At 38.3% G+C, this 22,270-nt stretch overlaps 1 protein-coding gene across 1 annotated transcript in view; it reads right to left on the bottom strand.

Moving 5' to 3' along the window:
* Positions 1-10,422: 10,422 nt before the first annotated feature.
* Positions 10,423-22,270, bottom strand: part of INTS7 (integrator complex subunit 7) — a 74,073-nt gene continuing 62,225 nt past the window's right edge. Inside the window, 5 exon segments of the mRNA XM_079107505.1 lie at positions 10,423-13,516; positions 16,333-16,518; positions 17,589-17,687; positions 19,906-20,038; positions 21,656-21,724. Coding sequence (XP_078963631.1) covers positions 13,229-13,516; positions 16,333-16,518; positions 17,589-17,687; positions 19,906-20,038; positions 21,656-21,724 — 775 coding nt within the window. The 3' untranslated portion in view covers positions 10,423-13,228.

The raw sequence follows: 22,270 nt of genomic DNA, 5'->3' as shown, positions 1-22,270 counted from the left end.
AATGCCCCTGCCTGCCCACACTCCCTTGGGGGATTGAACAGTCCTCTCCTGAGGTCCTTCAGAAGTGCTAACACAGTCAAAATGACTCCTTCCTTTAGTGTATAATTATTTTCACAGTTCATTAAGTTCTGCCTATATGAAACCTAAACTTCTTACTGCAATTTTATTTATTGATTTTTGTGGCACTGGGGATTGAACTCATGCCCTCACAGTTCACTGCAATTTTAAGTCTCCTTGTTTTGTGCTCTGTGTTGGGGGCATGGGATGGCTAGCTTTCCTAAACCTTCTCAGTAGGGAAAGAGTACTGATCAGTTAGCTATAAAGTATCCATTTAATCCTGGGGCTTATGTCCAATAGATTTGACAGCACAAACTAACTTTAGATATAAACCTGTTTATTTTTGCAGTTGACTAAATCAGTCTCAGAAAGAATAACAAAGAAGCCTGGATTGACTCACTGTGCTGATGACACTTCTCTCATTTCTTCCAGACCCTGCCCAGGGCTCCAGATTTGTGCTAACAGGATAGCCTGAGCAATGGAAATACCCTGCTCCCAAGAGATAAGAATAAATTCCTCTTTGAGCCTGAGAACTTTTGGTCCTCAAATGACCTGGAACAGCATCCTTCTCAAAAGCAGAACTGACCTGGAACATCGCTGTTTGGAAAGCTGATGTTTCTTCCCCAGCTGCTCTCTGGGCCATCAGGCCATGATGTCCAACTCCACTCTCAAGGAAGGTGCCCAACTTCCAAGTCTTTGTGCAAGTTATCACATTTAATTCTTCAACAGGAGTTACTAGCTCCATTTCACAGATGCAGTCAAGCCTCAGAGAGAGGTAATGAGGAGAAATGGAGACTTGAGAAGAGCCAGGGGGGCTGATGTGGGCGTGGGGCACTGGAGAGAGCGATTTGTTCTCATTAACAGGAGATGGTAACATTAACCACCATTTGTGCACATTTATACTTACCCCGAGGGTCAGGGAGCTGACTGTACACAATGCTGGACAGGATACTGACCACAGAGGGACACAAAGGAGCATATCTGGCTGAAGGAATCAGAATGAGAGTGTTTCTGTGGGGTCTGGAAGGGCAGGTGGGTTTTTCACTGTGGAAGAGCTGGGGTCAGAAGAGACTGCATTTTGATTGGCGCTCTTTTCCTCTTCCAAGGTTTTGCAGTTCTCCATCTCCCTTAGACAAACAACTGAAGCCAGTTTAAGACAGCAGTGAGTGGTTTGAGTTGGGCATTAAGAAAAAGAGTGAACCATGAGGATGGTTCAATACTGAAGGACAGGCACAGGCTGAGTGTGCTTTTCTGAAGGGCTGCAGAGCACCATGGAATGTTAGCGACCGCCTGGGGAGCCCTGAACAAACCCATTGCTTTCTCTTTTCACTGGAGGAAATGATTACCCCAGTGAAGCTCAGGGTCTGGCTCACTGGCACAGTCAAGGCCAGTGGGGATTCCTTATCAGCCTCCCTCCCTTGGTCTCTCTGAAAAGAGGGAGTGGCATGGCTGGAAACCCAAGGAACTTTTCCACTACAATACTGCCAGCATCTGGTGCACTGTCTGCTCAATAAACACTTGGTGAATAAATTCAAAATTGTGGCCTTGCTGGCTGTGCCTTTGACATAGATCTGGGAACTTGGTCCAAATTCACAAACTATTGCTCAGACCAATGTTGCTGACTGAGCTGCAGTGCCCTGTGATGTCAGCTGACTTACCTTCAGTGCCCAGGAGGAGGAAAAAGTGCTTTCCATCAGCCACTTGGGCATGGGGGGGGCGGGGTGGTGAGTTTGTTCAGGACAAACTCAGGGGCCTCTTCTATGTCAAGGGCCCTCAAGGAGAGCCCAGATGCACTCACTCCCTGAGACAGCGAGCAATCCTAGCCAGGGTTAATATGCTTTTGAGCATCCCAGGGGACAAAGTAACCACTGAGTAGGATAAATTTGATGTTGCTTAAGTGATTCCATGATTACAGTCATTTCTCACTAATGCCTTAGTACTTTGGAATGTGACATTGAGGAGATGGAATCACCCAGCAGACTGGCCAGAGCAGCAGTAGTTCCTGCAACAGGAGACAATATTTAACTCAGAGTGTAAGCTTGTACTTCCTCCAGGTCACTTTACACTTTAGGGGTGTATCTTTTTTCCAAATACTCTCTAGTTCCTCTCTGGCTTGCAAGTAGTAGATACCCAGTTGTCTCTGAATCATACCAAGAGGCCAAGAGGGAAGGAACCATGTCCTAGGGCTGCAAAAAAAAAAAAAACAACAACAAAAACAACGAATGATAGCCAGTTTCTAAATTACCAAAGATCCTCTCCTGATTGCTACAAAGAGACATTATTAAGAATTTCAGAAATGTTACTCTTTTGTGCATTGTCAATTGCTTTTATAAAGCCCTCTATGCATTCTCTAAAAATAGAGACCTTATCTATCAGATGGGACTACATGCCTTCAGGGCCCTCCTGTGTTTCCTTTTGACTCTCCCTCCTGGTCTGGTCCCTTGTGGGACTCACAGCAGGGGAGTTCTTTGCATGTGCTTATTTATGGTGGTCCTGCAACTTCTAATCCTCCTATTGAGTTAGGATGGAAAAAAAGATAGGTAAAAGGGAAACTAAAGAGAGAGGAAATAGGAACCATTAACTTTAAATCTGATGAAGCTCCTCCCCTTTACTCCCAAGCTTCCAAATTCTTTTAATGCTGAAAAACATGAAAGGAACTTCAATCAGTGTAGCCACACTGGGTGACTAGGGAGATCCTGTATTTCAGGGGCTGACAATGACTTTTGAGGTTTTATAGAAAGGGAAACGAGGACAAGAGTTGGGGTGGGTAGCATAGTTGGAGACTTCACAGCTGCCAGAGCAGGTGATCTTGATCAGGTGTGGTCTGGTCCTTTGTTATCTCAGGATTGGTCAGGCAGGGACTCCTTTCAGATAAGAAAGTTGTTGCCTGGGGCGAAGTGTCCACTGTCATAAGATGCTTATCAATCAGATCTGTTGTTATTCTTGGAATCCAAGGTGATTCAGAAAAAGGGGATGGATACAAAATGGAGGCAGAAATGCCAAATCTTTAATCCTACTTTTAGCTTCTCACCCAACAGACATTTGTGGGTCAAAGTGAAGAATCTAAGTCCTTGTTAAAATTTCCTCCTGTTTTTTGTCCATTTCTCAAACTTCAGGGAACTAGGTGTCAGTCAATTTGACTTCACAGGTTTCTAGACTCTGTGGTAAACTAGTTAACTTTAAACAATGCCTGAAGCTTGTAAGTGAGAAGGGTCAGATGCATACACCTAAGTAGATGTACCACTATAAATTAAAAAGCAGAATACAAGAGTCAAAATCAGAAAATATCCAACTAAATAAATTGTGTAGGGAGTTCTCTCTCCTTCTAATAAATAGCTCCATGCGTATGGACTAGATCAGAAAAATAAAAGTTGGTTCCTTGTTTCTATTAGATAGGGGAACTTGTCAGAGCTATGTGTCCCGCCTTTTATGCGGAGTTACCTGGTGGAAGGGTTTTCACGTCAGGCAATCATGTAAGAACGCCTTATCCATAACTTCTCAGTTTTACTTCCTTTTAGTAGGTTGATGCAAGTACACATCTCAAGTTACATTTAAAAGGGCCACTGTCTTTCCCTTTTAAATGCCCACAAATGACTAGCTTTCCTCTCACCCTATATTAGTTCACTTGTCTTTGGTTATACTTCTCTGATGGGCATTCAAGACTCCCATTTTGGCCCCAAATTAACCTTATTCCTTCTATTGTTAAGATCAGCAGAGGTTCCTCAGTTCTTTCTATTTACCAGTTGTGCACCTGCAAGTATGGATCAGAGTTTTGTTGACCATATGGCTTCCCCTGGAAGCATTGGGGCCATTCGCTTCTATAGTGATCTTTCTTTTTGCAGAATACATACTGGTTGGCTTCTAACCTCTGAGGTCTTAGCAATCCCCCTGATTGGGAGGTTGGATGACTCACCGGAGTCATAGAACCCTTTTATCTGTGTCCCATCCTGGCTGCCCTTTTTTCTTCTTGGCTTTGTCTCCAAGTCTCAGTGGTTGAACACCCAGAGGGCAAGTTTCCCAGTTTTGAAGAGGGAATAATGTGTCATGACATTAACTTTTGTCATTGTATAGTTACCTCTTTCATTTAACTGGATTCAGTACAAAGTCATCAAATGGGGTCGTTAATGGAGTCAGTGTTATATCCTATCTGTTCTGTAGGTGATGGCTTATTGTCTCAAATTAACTTAGGTTATTCTGTTAGAAGCTGTACTTCTGTAAAACACTAACAGGCAATAAGGTCTTACAAGGAAAATACTAAATAAAATTAACAAGAGTAATAACATATTTAGTTTGTGTATAGAAACTTTTTTAAAAACACTAATATACCTTTGATATCTGTTTAAGGCTCTATAAAAATTCATAAATGTCTAACTTGTCAACTTGATTACACATGAAATCTTTTACAAGTTCTATTTCTTCTTTTTCTATATATATATATATTTTTTTTTGGGGGGGAGTTTTGAACCCAGAATAGTTTTTTTTTTTTTTTTTTTGAGGCAGGGTCTTGCTAAGTTGTCCAGCCTGGTATTGAAATTGTTTTTCTTTTTGGTACTAGAGATTAAACCCAGAGGCACTTATCCACTGAGCCACATCCCCTTTTTATTTTTTGAGATAGGATCTTGCTAGATTGCTTATGATCTTGATAAGTTGCTGAGGCTGGCCCCAAACTTGCAATCCTCATGCATCAGCTTCCTGAGCTGCTGGCCTGGCCTTGAATTTGTGATCCTCTTCCCTCAACTTTGAGTCACTGGGATTACAAGCACATACCACCGTGCCCAGCAATTCTGTTTCTTTTTAAAATTCTTTTATACCCTTTAAATAGCTTTTCAACTTACCCAAATGCTTACTTAGTTTTGTACTATATCTATTTTGGGGTTGCAATAGTGTTTATGACAAAAATTAATTTTCAACAGAACTTTAAATGGGATTAATTTTAGCCTACATTGGGGGTCATTCTACATTGGAGGAGGGCAAGAGGCAGTCTTATCTCAGGTGAGGCTGACCTTTTAAATTAATTAATAAATTAATGGTACTGGGGATTGAACCAGGGAGTTATATATATATATATATATATATATATATATATATATATATATATAATATTATATATTACCATGGAGTTATATCCCCAGCCCTTTTCATTTTTGAAAATTTTGAGTGGCTTGCTAAGTTGCTGAGGCTGGCCTTGAACTTGTGATCCTCTTGCCTCAGCCTCCCAAACTGCTGGGATTACAGGTGTGTGCTACTGCACCCAACTGAGATTGGCCTTTTGACAAATCTTAAAAGTGTTTCATATTTGCAGCTAATCTTTGCCCCCACCCTAAATTCATTCTATTCAGGAGTATAGAAAACAAGTTCTCATATTTTTCTTGAGTCTATATGAAGATCAATTAAAATAAAAAACATCATATCTGAAATACAAACTGGACAGAAAGGTTCTAAGAGCTTTTAATTTCCTTTTTTGTGTATGTGTGGAAAAAGTGGCACAAAGTTTTTGTGTGGTATATTGCAAACCTTTAAAATCTTTTCCTATTTTTAAGAGTTAATCAATAGGAGATACTCTTACAAATGGAAACTTTTTTGTAAAGAGTTAGAAAAACTTATTTTGGAGAAGTGTCTAGTTGATAAGTGTTTCTGACCTAATTTGCTTTCTAATTAATGAGTAGGAAAAAGAATACTTTCTTTGCCCACCCAACCTGAGAAGGTCTCCTTCAAGCTTTCCAAAGCTTCTATATGCTTTAATTTATGATAGGTGTCAGTCATTTTAGAAGAAGCTTGCTTTAAATTTTAAAACACTTCCCACTGCCTCAAAACTTAGATATGGCCAGTCAGAAATTTATACATATTTTATCCTTTTGTTATATTGCCCAAGGACTTTAATGTGCAAGAAAACCAATTCAGAAATATTAAATGTTTCCCATTTAAGTTGAGGTACCATAATCATCCAAAAAATCATTGCTATTTTTCTGAGCTAACTGGTGGACTTGTGTTTTGGACTGAAAGTGACAAGATTGCAATGATCAGAAGAGAGATAAAAAGCAAAAAGGCAAATTTACATAATGGAGTGGCAGGAGAAAAAGACCATATGCTAGCAACCAATGTTGTGATGAGCATTCTGAAACAAAGGATATCCAGATTAACCAGCTCAGAATAAACCAAGAACCATCGACCAAACAAATGATTTCCAATAGGGCCTGCTGCTGCCAGCCACCAGATTTTTTTTGCCTTTATCAAATCAGTCACCAATAACACAGACTAACAGCCAGAAAAACAGACAAAAGAACACATTAAACAGTTACATTCAACTGGAGTGCACTTTCAGATACACAGGCCATGCTGTACTACAATAATAAATCATCGTTTCTTAATCATAGGTTTATAACTATAAATAGACCCAACAGCCAAATCCCTAGGGGCACCCACGCAGAATTAGCACTTTCCATTCTTAAACAAATCACAAGTGAGATCTCAAATCTCTGTTATTTTAGTCCTAATCCTTTATGCATGTTTGATGTTACAACTAAGTTCGTTAAAACTCACAAATAAAATCTCTTAAGATTCCTTCTAACCAGAGTTGAAGTAGAGACTATTTTCTGAATTCCATCTTCTTAAACCATTCTGTATTTATTGGTAGATCATTTCCTGATTTTCTAATCCATTTGTGGTTACTGGAGGTCCTTGGCCAGGCCTGACTCTGGGATTTTTTTTTTTTTTTTTTTGTACCAGGGTTGAACCCAGAGATGCTTAACCACCAGTCTCTCCCCAGCCCTTTTGTATTTTTTGAGACAGGTCTCACTAAGTTGCTAAGGGCCTGGCTAAATTGCTGAAGCTGACTTTGAACTTGTGATCCTCCTGCCTCAGGCCTCCCGAGCTGCTGGGATTATAGTGTGCACCTATATTTAAAAAAACTTTTTTTAGTTGTAGATGACATTATTTTTATTGTGGTGCTGAGGCTCAAACTCGGTGCCTCACATATGCTAGGCAAGTGCTCTACCACTCAGCTACAGCCACACCCCCAACTGTGGGAATCTTAACAGAACAGGTTCAGCTACCTACCACCTTGAGTCTCTAGAAAGAAAAGTGGTGGTAAAGCAGCGAAACAGTTTATTTCCATGTGGTTAATAAAGGCAAGACAGCTGTCTAGAAACTGTCTTCCACATACTGACAACAGTTCAGAATAATACTGGTTAGGACAAAATCTGGGAGCCATGCACTACATATATGCAAGGCAATTTTGGTCAGGCTGAAATCTGGTTCCAGTTCTGTCACGGTTGCGCTGGTGCGAGGGAAGCTGAGGCTTGGAGGACAGTTTCCAATTCCAGCAGGGAGATGACTGCTGGGAAGGAGAAATAACTTGAACAGGTTAGAGGGATTCAGAACCATACACGGGTCCTCCTTTAAATTTCCAGTTGTAAAGGAGCCCCTGTTAGAATTTGGTATTACCCTATTTTATAATTCTACTAGCAGCAGAAACAACACTACCACTTGGGAACAACAAAATTATTTTTGGTCTGAATTTTCCAGTGGGGTATACAGATGCTAGACCTATGGACATTATCTGTGAGGTGGATATTCCTCAAACTATTTTGGCAAGATTAAATCTTTAACCAGACCTAATAAGAAGACACTTTTATTGCACAACAAAGTTGATGTAAGAAAGAATTGCTCTAGGGGAGATTAGGCAGTGTAAACAGGAGGATAAAGTGAAAGAAAGGACCAGTGTTTTGAAACTATAGATTTGAAATAGAAAAGTTTATAACACTTAGTATTTTTCAATAGAATGTGGAAACTAACACTTCAAGGTCTTGGTATTTTAAGGAGAAAAAAATGACTTGCCGTTTCAATCTCAATAGCAATTCAAAATTCAATTGCTCATCAATTCCAGTAAAGTCAATAAAATACAGTTCATGGAGTTAAAAGTTCTGTGCTTGGGCAAGAAATGGAGGGGAGACTATAACCTCCAGCTGGAATGCCAATTTAATTTAAGTCAGTTTACCAGACTTTTGGACTTGTATTACATCCCATCATACTTCTATTATTTTGCAGGGGGAGGATATCAAGGACTGAACTCAGGGGCACTTGGCTACTGAGTCACATCCCCAGCCCTATTTTATGTTTTATTTAGAAACAGGGTCTTCCTGAGGTGCTTAGCGCCTTATTTTTGCTGAGGCTGGTTTTGAACTCAAGATCCCCATCTCAACCCCCCACGATGCTGGGATTACAGGCCTGCTCCATGCCACCCCCCACACCGCCCCATCATACTTCTGATGTTTGTGTGATTGATGGATGCTAACTCCAAGGTGGCCCCGGGGAAAGAATAGAGTTTTGTTGAGCAACACAATATTATATTACCAGAAGCAAATAACAATGTTAAATAAGCTCATCATCTATACACTTTCACGTGGAACCTTTAGTCCATCAAAGAATTCCAATGAACACTCCTTTGTTTAGTAGTCTACTTAAGGGTTTTATCTAGTCTTAAAGTAATAGTCTTCATTTTTCTTTTTAAAAATTTTTGGTATCAGAGATTGAACCCAGGGGCACTTAACCACTGAACCACATACCCAGCCCTTTTAAAAAATTTTTAATTTTGAGACAGGTTCTTGATAAATTGCTTAGGGTCTTGCTATGTTGTTGAGGTTGGCTTTGAACTTGCCATCTTCCTGCTTCAGCCTCCTCAAGATGCTTGGATTATAGGTGTGTGCCACCATGGCCGGCTTCATTTTTTTTTTTTTTTTTTTTGAGATAGGGTCTCAATATGTTGTCCAGACTGGCCTTGAACTTCTGGGCTCCAGTAATTTGCTCACCTCAACCTCCTGAGTCTGGGAAAACAGGCATGTGCTACCATATCTGGTTGACTCATTTCTTCATTTTTCTCTCCTTTGCACTATCTAATTCTATAGGCAGTAGCTACATAAAGCTATTTAAACTTTTTTTTTTTTTTTTGCAGTGCTGGGAACTGAACTCAGAACCTTGGGCTTGACAGGTAAGCACTCTACGAACTCCCCAGCCCCTTTTCTTTCTTTCTTTCTTTTTTTTTTTTAAAGCTATTTAAACTTAACTGAACTGAAAGTAAATAGGAGATTCAGTCCCTTGTCAAACTAGCCATATTTTAAGTACTGATTAGTGCAGATTTAGAAATTTTCATTACAGAACATTCTCTTGGCCAATGCTCGTTATATTCTACATACCAAGCAGCAGATCTTCTTATTCTCAATACTCTGCTGGCAAATAATTGGCACAAAAAGATCAAGTGAATCTAAAGTTTCATGACAAGTGAGTCTTATAAATAGAATTTAAACTGACATCTCCAGAACCCTAGTCTGTAGATCTTGTTTGGTTGGTTTGCTCTTCTCTGAACCATAGCTTAATGTGAAGAGTGACTTATATAGCTTCCAGTTGCAAATTACCTACAACCTTGGTTAGTGTGAGCTAAACAAGTCACGTCAGAAGATCTCTTAGTTGAAGCTGGGATACAACAATACTTCAATTTCCAAAGAGTCAATATACTATTGCTATCACCATTGAAGACAATCAACAGGAAGTATTTTACATTATTTCCTTTGCATAAGTTTGTCTTTAATTACTTTAATGACTTAAAGCACTGTAGTAGTCAAAAATGCCATTTTAGCCAAGCATGGTGGCAGGTGCCTGTAATCCCAGTGACATGAGAAGCTGAGCCAGGAGGATCACAAGTTTGAGGCCAGTCTCAGCAACTTAATAAGAACCTGTCTCAAAATAAAAAATAAATGAAAAGGGCTGGGGACGTGACTCCATGGCTAAGCACCTCTGCATTCAATCCCTGGTACCAAAAAATAAAAAATCCATTTTAGTTAGGTCAACATTAAGTTATTTTATTACTTCATGTACCCAAAAATTGAACATGAGGAAAGACAGCTTGAATGTCTGTTTAGCAGCACAAAAAAAAGTAACATTTTTTTATTTTGAAGCAATAGAATGCTAAGCTTAAGAACGGACCCTGCGGGGCGTGGTGGGGCACACCTGTAACCTAAGCAGCTTGGGATGCTGAGGAAGGAGGATGGTGAGTTCAAAGCCAGCCTCAGCAAAAAAGCGAGGCATTAAGCAACTCAGTGAGATCCTGTCACTAAAAAAAAAAAAAAAAAAAAAAAATTGACCTAAGGCGTACTGTACGCATACTGATGCTACATTAACTCAATCCTTACACCTATCCATGAAGCACTATGTTTCTCTATTTTAGGAATGACAAAAATGAGCCACAGAGAGATTAAGTAGCTTGTCCAAAGTCACAAAGTTAGGTAGAGGTAAGATTTGAACCTGGTTTGTTTGGCTCCCTCAGCCATGAAGTTGAACCGCAAAGTCACTAAGTACATAGAAAAATTAGTCTTATCTTCCTAGATTCAACCAGCCAGTACTCTTTATTATACATATTTCTAAATTATGCAAACATGCTTTGAGCATTTCTTTTCATTCATTAGTATAGTGTTGAAATTATAAACACAGCCTTACCCAACTATTTTTAATGGTTGACACACAAAATGCAGTAGATATTATGCTAAACATAAAATCAGAATTCCAATCCTGGGTCTAATGGACATACTAAAAAAAAAATAGTCTTTTTGGCTTTAGTTATTTTCATAATCTGAATTATTTGGATTATGCTCCACCCATGGTACTAGGGATTGAACCCAGGAGCACTCTATCATCTCTTTTTATTTTGAGACAAAGTCTGATAAATTTCCCAAGCTGGCCTTGAACTTTCCATCCTCCTACCTCAGCCTCCTGAGGAAGTGGGATGATAGGTGTGCACCACCGCACCTGACTGGATGTTTTTACTTTAATAATTCCTTTTCAATGTTGTTTCAGGTGCCCTATAGTACACCAATTCAAAGAGTTCATAATTACAATTATCAAAAGCCTACCTTGTTTGGGAAGGTCTCAGAAGGAATTGGTAGTGTATTAGATTTGCTTCTTTTTAGAGAATTCTACCTTGACACAGTACCAGAAACCTAAAATTCACATTGTAATATCAACTACTTAATTAAAAAATAAATAAAAAAGATTTTTTCCAGCTAGGCATGGTAGTACATATCTGTAATCCCAGATACTTGGTACACTGAGGCAGGAGAATCACCAAGTTTGAGGCTCAGCAATTTACTTAGGAAGATCCTGTCTCAAAAGAAAAGAAAAAAATTTTTTTCTGGGGCCTGGGCCTGTAGTGTATGTAACTCAGTGGTAGAGTGGATGCTTAGTATACATGAGGTGCTTGGGTTCAGTTCTCAGCACCAAAAAAGGGGAAAAGATTTTCTCCAATTTTTCATTTATAGTCTTTCAATTACCTGATTATAAAACTCCAGACTGAAGAAATCTAGTCTTAATTTAGTAATTCTGCAAAGAAATTAAGTTCCAGAGAGATAAAGTGACTTTCTAGGTCACAGAACTAATTCATCGGAGTCTTTTGACTCTGTGGAACCCAAGCTTTCTGACTCATGTCTTTCTTCACCTGGTAGAAGGACAAAAAAGTTCTTGGATTTCCCTCAGGCACATGCTCCCAAACACTGACATGACTGTGCAAATTGTTCACTGTGTACAACTGGATGGTCTCTAAAGGGATGTCACTTATAATGAACACTGTAGATCTGTACATGCTTATGACAATGTCTGTTTGTTCCCAGTAGAATGTGTTATCCTGGGGGCAATGACTCATGAAGCCAAATGATCTAGGAGGAACCTGAGTTGCCAATCACATTTCACTCCCCAGAGGTCATATAACAAGAAAAACAAATGAAAAATTAAAACCCCTCATTTTTAAAAAGCATAAACTCTACCTCTTTTGAATCAATGTGACTTTGAAGAGAAAAAGGTAAAACACAAGCAAAAAAATTGAGAGATTTATTTAAAAAGGAAAAGTCCAGGGAACATGCCCTGCTTCATCTTAGGAGCTGAATCCAGCCCAATTAACTAGTAATACCTGCAATCCTATGATCATCCCTGATGTTTAGAAATCATGATCCCAAAGCACTAAATGATCTCAAATCAAGAAACAGTTCAATTACACCTTGTAAACTGTGTTAAGACAAAAAAGTATACCATTTTGTTGTTTTCAACCAGTGTTGAAATAGAAAAAAAGGGGTTTTCTGGCTAACCAGAAAACTCTATTCCCTGAGCATCCCAACTAATTGAAGTTGTGTTATAAAGAGACTGCTTTTTCTAGACAATCCAGTCTAGCACTACATGACTCATCATGGAGAAACCAAACCAATCAAAGGAGAAGATCTGCCCCTGTTAACTTAAAACATTAAGATATTAAATTAGAGTGATGTTTTCACTTGTAGAAATAATATAAAAGGTCTATATTAAACAGTCATACACTATATTAGAAAAAACAACAAATTCTTAATCTCCAATGTTTCTATGTAATTGCTAGCTGCTCTTTGGGTCAACTAACATACCAAAACAATAAATTAAGATTGCTTTAGCACAGAAAGAGATAGGTAAGTGGCTGAAATAATGCAGCAGCATATTTCAGTCCTGCTAGACTGCAGGCTCTCGGAGTAGAAGGCAGGATATTGTGGAGACACTTTCACTGAGTCTTCAGAAGGACTCAGTTCCCACTGCATGGATAAAACCTGCAATGACTGGTGTGAACTTCCAATGCCTAGCTCAGAATTCAAGGACCATATCAGGCAGCAGATATATTATAGTAGAGAGTCAGTCAAATTTACTAATTCTATGATCGAATAGTAACTCTTCTTCATTTTTTTTTTTTTTTTAATGTGAAATGCTTCATGAATTTGCCTGTCATCCTTGTGCAGGGACCATGTTAATCTTCTCTGTATTGTTCCAATTTTAGTATATGTGCCACCCAAATTAGCACAGTATATGACTATTCCTGAAAGAAGCAGCAGCCCAGTAACAGAAAAATAATACAACAATGAAAATGTTAAACATAAGATAAAGGACTTGGTTTAAAAAGGAATAAGGGGGGGAAAAAAACCTCTGGCCAGGAACCCAAACATTTCTCAAACTAAATTTTTAAGGGAAGAGATTTTTCCCCCCCAGAACATTACATTACAGAAATCAATGAATAAATGATTTCACATTTTAAATTTCATACTTAATACATAAGAAAAAAGCAAACTATTTCTGCCAATTTGATGAATCCCTTGAAAGTTGTAGTGCACTTGCATGGTTAAAACCGAGTGTAGGCATTTCGCTGTTGCTGCTGTTGTAATGGCTGCTGGGCTTGTTGTTGTTGTAGGCGAATTTGCTGGGAATAAGGGTCTTCTAGAGATTTGACAAATATGGTAGTTCTGGGGCCAGTCTTCCACACAATACCATTGGCATCTTTCACTGAGGATTCCACTGTAATGTTGTGTGTTCCCAGGATAGCAAAGTTCAACAGAAACTGGGTACTGAAGTAATCATTATGAGGCTCAACCCTCTGTTCCATCTCATTGGTCATATTGTCAATGGGTATCTGGAATTAAAGAATTGTTAAATAATGACAACAGCTACATTTATTCAGTGCTCATTCTAAGTCATGCCCTATTCTAAGTGGATGGTATCTTTGCAAACAACCAAGAGGTAGATACTAACATCATTTTTGCTTTTCAGCTGAGAAGGCTGATGAGGAGAGATCAAGTAGGTTCTCCAAAGAAAGTTAGTGAGTGGTAGAGTTGAATGTGAACTCAGGCAGGCCAACTCTGGAGCCTAGCCTCGCAACTATCAGGTGACAATGCCTCTCACTCTCCTTGAGTAAAATGAGCTCCCAGAACCTCTTCAACCCCCCCTAATGTGCTGGCTTCTCATCTGTGCTCTTTCCACTCAATTCTCCAAATCCCCATCTTTCTTTAGTCTGTGAAAAGACATTTAGGAGAGACAGGATACAGCCACCTGTTTTAGGGTGCTTGAAATTTAAGAGACTGAAGAAGAACATAACACCAAGTTAATTTAAGTTAAGGTTTTTCCTCCCTTAGTCTGATTTTATATTACTGAAGTAATGCAGTCATTCTTACTCTTAAAGGAGTATATTAACTTTAGAACTTGTACAATGCTCACTTAATTAGTGTCCTGTTCAGACTAGTAGTATAAGGACTGACAGTATAATTAACATACTATAGACTAGTAGTGTAATATTAGACTAGTAGCATTACATATCATTACAGATTTATGACATTCATTCATTTAGCTAGACACCCATGCCTTTATCTTTCAAATAGGACAGTATCTGCTGGTGGACCCTCACCTGTACCAAGATAAAGCCTGTCCAGAGGCAGATTTATTCTGAGAATATAAAGGTAGTATTAATGGTTATTTGACCAGATTGCTCTGTTTGTCTGTAGTGCAATTATCTATCTTGGTACCCTGAAAAAAAAAAGTGTCTCAATGAGCAGTTATCATGAAGTTATTCAGAGACATCTACCTGTAACACTGATGAAGAAGTCACCAACCAATTCAAGATTTTAGAATTGTTTGTGGCATGGGTGCTTTATTTCACATATTCACATGTTCACATATGGCTTTTGTAGGTTTTTTGTTTCTGCACTAGGGATTTAACCAGGGGTGTTTTAACACTGGGCTACATCCCCAGCCCTTTTTATTTGGAGACAGGGAGCCTTAAACATGTGATCCTTTTGTCTCAGCCTCCTGAGTCACTGGAATTACAGGTGTATGCCATCGTGACTGGCTCCTGTAGGCTTTTTATTTCCCTAAAATAACAGTCCCACCAAAGAAGAACTTCCTTAAAAGCATCAGAAATAGGCCTAGGAGATTTGATTAACCTTAACAGATGAATGCCTTTTAAGTTGGATTCTCACTGCAATTAAAACAGAAAAGTAATGAACCACATAGCTTAATGCTGACTTTAAACAATGTCACTTGTGAGCTAAGTCAATAAAAGGGGATATTATTACATATAAGCAAAAAAGTGATTTGCAGTTATTGTTTCAAGTCTAAAGTGAGGGCAGAGCTGCAGATTAGGATAAACTGTGAACTCTCATTACAATCTTCTTGACAGCTAAGATTACTCAGCTGTAACGATTGTACTACAAATATAGTCTGCAGAGTAAATGATTTTTTTTAATCATTCACCGAATATTTACTTATTAGTGACTTAAGGCACTGTGCTTTGGGTCATGAATCAAAAGAGAGGAAGAAAAGGAAAGCTGAGCAGAGTGCCAGAGTAAGAGGTAGTTACCAAAGAAAGTAATGATGGCTTATACCATTATACCAGTCCTTCCTTGTTTTCCTGTTTTAGCATAAAACCATCTAAGAAAACAAAATGCTTTTTTAAAAATTTTTTTTCTAATTCCCTCACTGATACCCCTCTTCCTTGCTGTGAAGATCTTAGTTCAAACATGCTACAATAAACCTGGACACAACTAATCTGGGCATCTGAACAACTGTGCTAGTACAAGTGCAGTAGATTTGTTCCCTTGCTCCACTTACTGTTTATCTTTGTGGATAAATCATCAAGGAATTGGAAAGAGATGTATAAAAATGGAATACTACTGGGTGTGGTGGCACCAGCCTGTAATTCCAGTTACTCAGATGCTGAGGCAAGAAGATTGCAAATTTAAGGTCAGCTTATAGAACTTAATGAGATCCTGTCTCAAAAAACAAAAAAAGGGCTGAGGATGTAGCTCAGAGGTAGAGCAACCCTGGGTGTAATCCCTGCTACCAAAAGAAGAAACACTGATATTTTGTGGGCACACATTCAGCATCCTAGCTCTCACCAACAATATAAACCTGGATTTGGTTAATACTTACCTACCTCGTGACTTCCGAAGGTAGCAAACATCATTAAGGAAAAGACCTGATTTTTTCTGATAACTGTTATTGCTACATATATGTACAGGTGCAGCATTCCTCCACATGTAGCATGCTTTCATTAGATGAACTGTACTGGCCTCTGAGGGAGCAGGTGAGTCTTATTGACTGCTCAATGCAGGGCAAAAAATGGGGTATGGGGACCTGGGCTGAGGCCAGGTGGGAAAATTTAATCAGAGGTACAAAATTAAAAAGTCACTGCCAGGCACCTGAGTCACGTTTTCCCACAGCTCTAACAGTAATCAAGCTCATAAGTCTGCCTGGATGCTTTTGTCTCTTTATTAATAGGCTCAGGCAGGTAAAAGAGAAGCACTGGTTAACAGTCTCCTCAAACCCCAATATGTGCTTTTAATTTATGTTCATCTGATTCCTTTGGAGGTGTAACTGCAATCTACTTGACCATGAAAAACTCCCATTAGTGAGCTGGTAAATCTGCACCACAATTCTGCCTCTTTTCTAAATTACCTTGTAGTCTTGTCCAGATTTACTTTGTAGTGTGGAAGAAACATTCAGACAGACAGACTGAATTTTGCGAAACAGCCCTGGTTTAGATCCATGCTGAACCACTCCTTCTACCTTTAGTGCCAGCTGCTGGTTATTCTGGACAGCAATAGGCTCTGCAGGGTTCCGGGGGGATGGTGACAGAGCAAGCTGAAATGGGAACATTAAAATAAATGTCAAAAACCAACAGTAAGCTTCCTTCCCACAAACAAGTCTGTGCTAATCACTGGTAACAGGGTAATACATTCACACAAGCATCCTTCTACTCCCAAGACCTGACTGTACTGGCACGACCAAGGAGAAGTACCTACAAAATCTAGCTTCCTTACCTCTCATGCCCTTTTTAAAAACCACCAGGTCTTTCATTCCAAACCTCAGTTTCATTTGAGGTTATCAGAGGATGAGAGGATAGCAATGGCACTATTCTGCCAAAGTTTGGGGTGTGACTTTTTTTGACAATGAACTACTTCCAGTAGGAAAATGCAATGTAAATTTTCATGTCCAGCTGCTTTCTCTTTGCTCTTCAAAAGCTTTTGAGCTGGCATGGTGGTGCTTGCCTGTAATCCCAGCAACTTGTTAGGCTAAGATAGGGGGATTCCAAGTTCAAGGCTAACCTGGGTAACTTAGTAAGATGCTGTCTCAATATATAGACCAGTGGCAGAACACACCTGGGTTCAACTCCCAGTATGCTATACACACAACACACATGCCAAAAAAAGAAAAAAAAATTTTGAATCTTGAGTAGTTTAAATATTTAAGAAATACTAATTCTACTCATTGCCTAGTTTCCCAAAAGTTGTTATCCAAAGGCAAAAGAGCTTTGAAGATAGACTGGTTATATTTTCCTGAACTTGATTTGGCTTAAGTTAGGTCTGAACAAACTGATCACACATTAAGACTCAGTTCAAGATCCTAGTAGGCAATGATGATATAAACTACTAACTTATGACTAGAAGTAAGAGTCAAGGGATAGGCTCCAGTTACTCAATGCCTGTCTCGTTGTATTTGGTACTGACAGCTAAAAAAGGAGAAGATTTAACTCTCAAATCCCATTTTTTTCACCAAATCCTTGCTAAAGGAAGGGAAAGGGAGCAATTAAAAAGACAACAAATTTAATCAAAACCAAAGTTAAAATACTGAAATGTAGCTATGCTCCATTTAATTTCAGAAGTTAGTTGGATTTTTGACCTATATTAACCTTAGTATTCTTCCTAACTTACCTTTATGCTGGTAGACTGCAGTTTCTGGAAAAAATATCTCTGAAATGAAAGGGGAACTTTCAGCAAAGCAATGATGGCATTGCAGAGGCATGCTGTATGCTGGGGGGAAGAAGAAAAAAATCAACGGAAAATAAGTTTCAGATTTCATCAACAAATGGTACATTCATGAAGAAGTTTAAAACTATGAATGCTTAGAGTACAACAAAAACACACACCAATCAGGAAACAGGTACAACATCTAGAAACTGTGTATATCTACTCAATCATTCATGTCAAGGTGTACAATTACAGATTCTACTTAATCTTGAACTAAGTCAATAAGAAATAAATGACAAAAGGGAGAAAATCCATGTTCTTCAAGGCCAAGTATTAGGCAAATTTCATATTCCTATAGGATTTAAAGCCATACTATTATGCAACTATTTGAGGCACTAAAACATAAAGTTTCATATGGCAGAGTATGACAAAAAGTATGGTAAAGAAGCCAGAGTAGTACACAGTCACCCAAAGACTGACACCAGGTTCCATGCAGAACCTTAGCTTTAAGCTGGTTCATTCTTTCATTCCATCTCCACTAGATGACTTCTCTGTCCCAATGGCCATGGGTCCCCAGAAAATATGCAATGGTGGAAATTTACCAGGATTCAGATTAGAGATGACTATATGATCTGCCCTTATGAAATTATGAAAGTTGAATAAAATATTTTAAAAATCTATTTTGCACATTTAGCTGAATTTTGAAAATCCTAGCATAACTGCAGAGGAGCAGAAACACTACAGTAAATCCTCCAGTCTTAGTCCATGAGCCACTATGCCCAGCCAAAATGTTTTCTTCTTAAGACTACGGATAACCTAAGGGAAGGCCCTGTGTTTTTTTCTATTCCTAGGATCCATTAAATTTTTGAACAATTTGGGGATCACAAAGTATCATATCTAAGAAATCTGGAAAGAGAGAAAAGGGAAATTAATGTTGATTAACTATACTACTTACATGCCAGACCCTGTGCTAGATAATATACATTATTTCTATTAAACTTCACAGTAATCTTAAGAGGTTGGTATTTTTTTTTCTACTTCATATAAAAAGATGTTACATAATTTATCTCAAGTTGCAGAGCTGTTTAAAGACAGAGCAAGAATCTGAATGTAGTTTTGAATGATCCTAGGGTTCTTTGCTCCGTATTATGTCTCCTCCTAGGGAGAAACTTCCATTCTCTCCATTATATTCAGCAGAATCAGCTACATCAAAGTGGAATTATTGGTTGGCATCTACTTAATTCCTTTGGGTGATGCTTAGAAGGGTATCAAAATGATCACTTCTCACAAAGATGTGTGGATTTTCTTCAAAGATAGTCTTTACAATCTCTCTCAGCAAACAATCTCAGTGTCAAATACTAACAATTCAGCAAATACTATTAACTTTACAAGAAAAGGAGCATGTCAAGGAAAGCATCTACCCCTAAATCTAATCTAACTCCTTAATGAAGGATACATCCTTCCATTTCTTCTAATAAACTTAACGAAGAAAAAGAGTATAAAACAGGTAGGAATCAGGAAAGGGCTACAGGAAATACCAGCATCTAACATGTGAGCTGGAGAAGACAAACTGTCCAAGGTATACAGCTCAGAGACTGGCTGTTATAGACTGAATGTTTGTGTCCCCTCAAACTGAAACACTGACTTCCAATGTGATAGTATTTGGGGAGGCTGCCAAGATGGGATTAGAGTCCTTAAAGAAAAGGAAAAGAGACCAAAGTATTCAATAGTCAGAAGAACATAGTCAGAAGATGGCCATCTGCAAGTCAGGGAGAGATCCTCACCAGGCACTGACTCTGTTGGCACTTTGATCCTAGACTTCCCAGCCTCCAGAACTATGAGAAATGAAATGTTCTTTAAACTAGCCAGTGTGTCATATTCTGTTACAGAAGTCTGAGCTGAGACACCAGGGAATAGTCAGACAAAAGGAGAAAATATGTGAGAGTTTGTTAGTCTATCCTACCACTGGGAAGTCAAGGGAGAAGATTGAATAGGTATTTAGTGCTCAACAGGTCAAAGTAGCAGAGATTCAGTAGGTTAAAGATCAAAAAGTGTGTCTACTAAAAGACAAGAATTGATCTGGCAGGAACTGATATATTAAGTGCTGTCACAATGTCATGAAGTAGGTACTCTATTAACCCTGTTCTACAGGTGAGGAAACAAGCAAGCACAGAGGTTAATTTGTTGAGTTCACACAGTAATAAGTGTCAAGATCGAAAAACCCACTTCTGCATTATAAAAAGGCAATAAGTAAAAATTCGATAAAACAAGCACTACTTGCCATATAAGAAACAGGGGTGTATTTCCTATTGAGCGATTCCACTTCCTCCAAGACATGATTATACACAGACATCATTCTTCTCTCATATTCACTATCAGCATTGGCTGCTCCACTAGATCCATATTCCTGGAAACTGAAGTAAAGATCAGTATCAATCAACCAAAATGGTAACTCTTTCAATACCTGAATGTGTCAGGTACTTTCCACACATTCATATTTAATTTTTAAAACAAAGAAATAATTTCCATTTACAGATAAGGAAACTGATGCTTGCAGAGGTTAATTACCTACATTTATCTAACTAGTAAGTAGCAAGCTGAAATTTTAACCCAGATCTGACTTCAAATGATGTAATTAACCACTTTGGTTGTTAGGTAATTTAAAAGCACTAAACTTATCATTGCCACGAGGCAAAAGCAGCACAAGACATTAGAAAAGTTAACTATCAATAAAGTCAGAAGATAAGTGCCAAATTAGCAATTAGATACATGAATAACAGATCAGAATACCGAGACAGCTGAGGAGTGCCATAGGAGAGACTGCTCCTGAACAAATCACAACATGAAGTAGGATGGATAAGATTTGGAGAGATGCATGTACAGGGGCATTCATGACTAGGGAGATGGTATGAATCTAAAGCCTGGAAATGAAATGCACAGGAATGTGCAGGGAAGAGGTGGTATACAAAGCATGCTGGGCAAAGTTTAAAAAGTTCCTTCCTTTTTCTTCTATTGCTTCAAACTTCACACATTTCTGAATTATTTCTGAGATAGGAAGGTAAAACCCTTACATGCTAACTAAATTTTAAGAGGGCCAGTTGAAAATGCAATACAGGTAATTTAAATATGTTGGGCATAGCACTGGTATTATACCCTTATATCCTTTTAATGCCTATTATGTGTAAGGCACTTTACCAGACACTTTTATAGGTGATTTCATTTAATCTTCATAAACACTCTGGGAAACAGGGATCACTCTCTACCCACAGTTTATATATATGTGGTCTCTGTGAGAGTAAACATGTCATAGAGAAAGGGATTCACATTACTATTGGGTCCAAAGCTAATTTTATGCACTGTCCTATAATTTAAGTTCCAGTAAGACAAGAAATGAAGATATTAAAATGGATCGGGTAGACAGAAAAAAAAAAATTGCCAAATGACTTAATCTGAGTGGTTAACATTTTAAAATAGACAGCAAAGATCTCAGAATTGCCCTGAAATAAAATGATGAGTCAACGCTGTAGGGTAGAGAAGTTTAAACTGCTTTTTTAATGAGATTCTCTTTGAGGAAGCTGATTCTGGAATCTCAGGCCTTATGATATTCAAATTACAGACAATGTAATTATTTTAAATTAGTAATTAGTTTCTAGGGGAGGGGAGAAGAATTTTAATCAAGTAAAATCAGGAACTTCTTTTGGTTTGGGAAACCAAAAAATAAAAATTTCAAGTTCAAGTTTAATTGTATTAACTATTTTTCATGACAAAGTGTAGTTATAGAAGAAGGAATGTTCGTATGCAAAGAACTCCTTCCCATTTATTGAAATCAAGGTTTTTAAAACAGAAAGGAGGTAGGCATAAGTATAGAATCAAGTCAGAAAATTTATGTTTGGTCACTAGTTATGTGACCTTGGGTAAATGTTAGAAGAATTATTCCTTTTTGTTATAATTTACTTTCTGAAACACTGTGGTAATGATTAGGGAAAATAAAATATTTGAAAGTGTTTTGTAATGCAAACTATTAGAATTACCTTGCTGATTCTGGATCCAAAATCAGGGCCTCTATGGCATGAGATATCAGTAAACAGCTCTGCTGCTGTCTAGATTATTGTTAAGGTCATACATGAAAATAAGAGAAACCCACTATGGACTTTATATTATCTGAACACTCAAAGAGTGAAAATGAGGATTGTTAGCGAAATCATAATCTTATGAACTCAAAATGGTCTGTGGCACTATTTCTTCTCTTAAAGATACACTGCCTGTCCTAGCAGTTCTAAACTCTGTTCCAGAAGGGGTACTTTGGAGGTTGTCTAATGTGGGAAAGGGGACCAGGTAACTGGCCTGCTGCTTCATTCTTGTTATCTGACTTAGATAGGCTCTTCATAAGAATTTGAAACAAGAAAATAGAACAGAAAAGGCTTCATTGCTACAAGTTTTTTTTTAAAAAGGAAGAAACCATTGGTCTGTAGACCTTTAACTCCATGATTCCTCAACTAGGACTCAAGGGGTCTGGTCAATCCCCCTGAAATTATATGCAAATTTTGGGGTTATAATATGCATTTTGTATGGCAGAGGGTTCACATTATTCATTACATTTCATCAGTAAACCAAAATGTCAAGAACTATTGACTGCCAACTCCTAC

This window comes from Sciurus vulgaris, assembly GCF_902686455.1.
Source record: "Sciurus vulgaris genome assembly, chromosome: 12".
NCBI lineage: Eukaryota > Metazoa > Chordata > Mammalia > Rodentia > Sciuridae > Sciurus > Sciurus vulgaris.
This window is presented reverse-complemented; position numbering and strand designations above follow the sequence as displayed.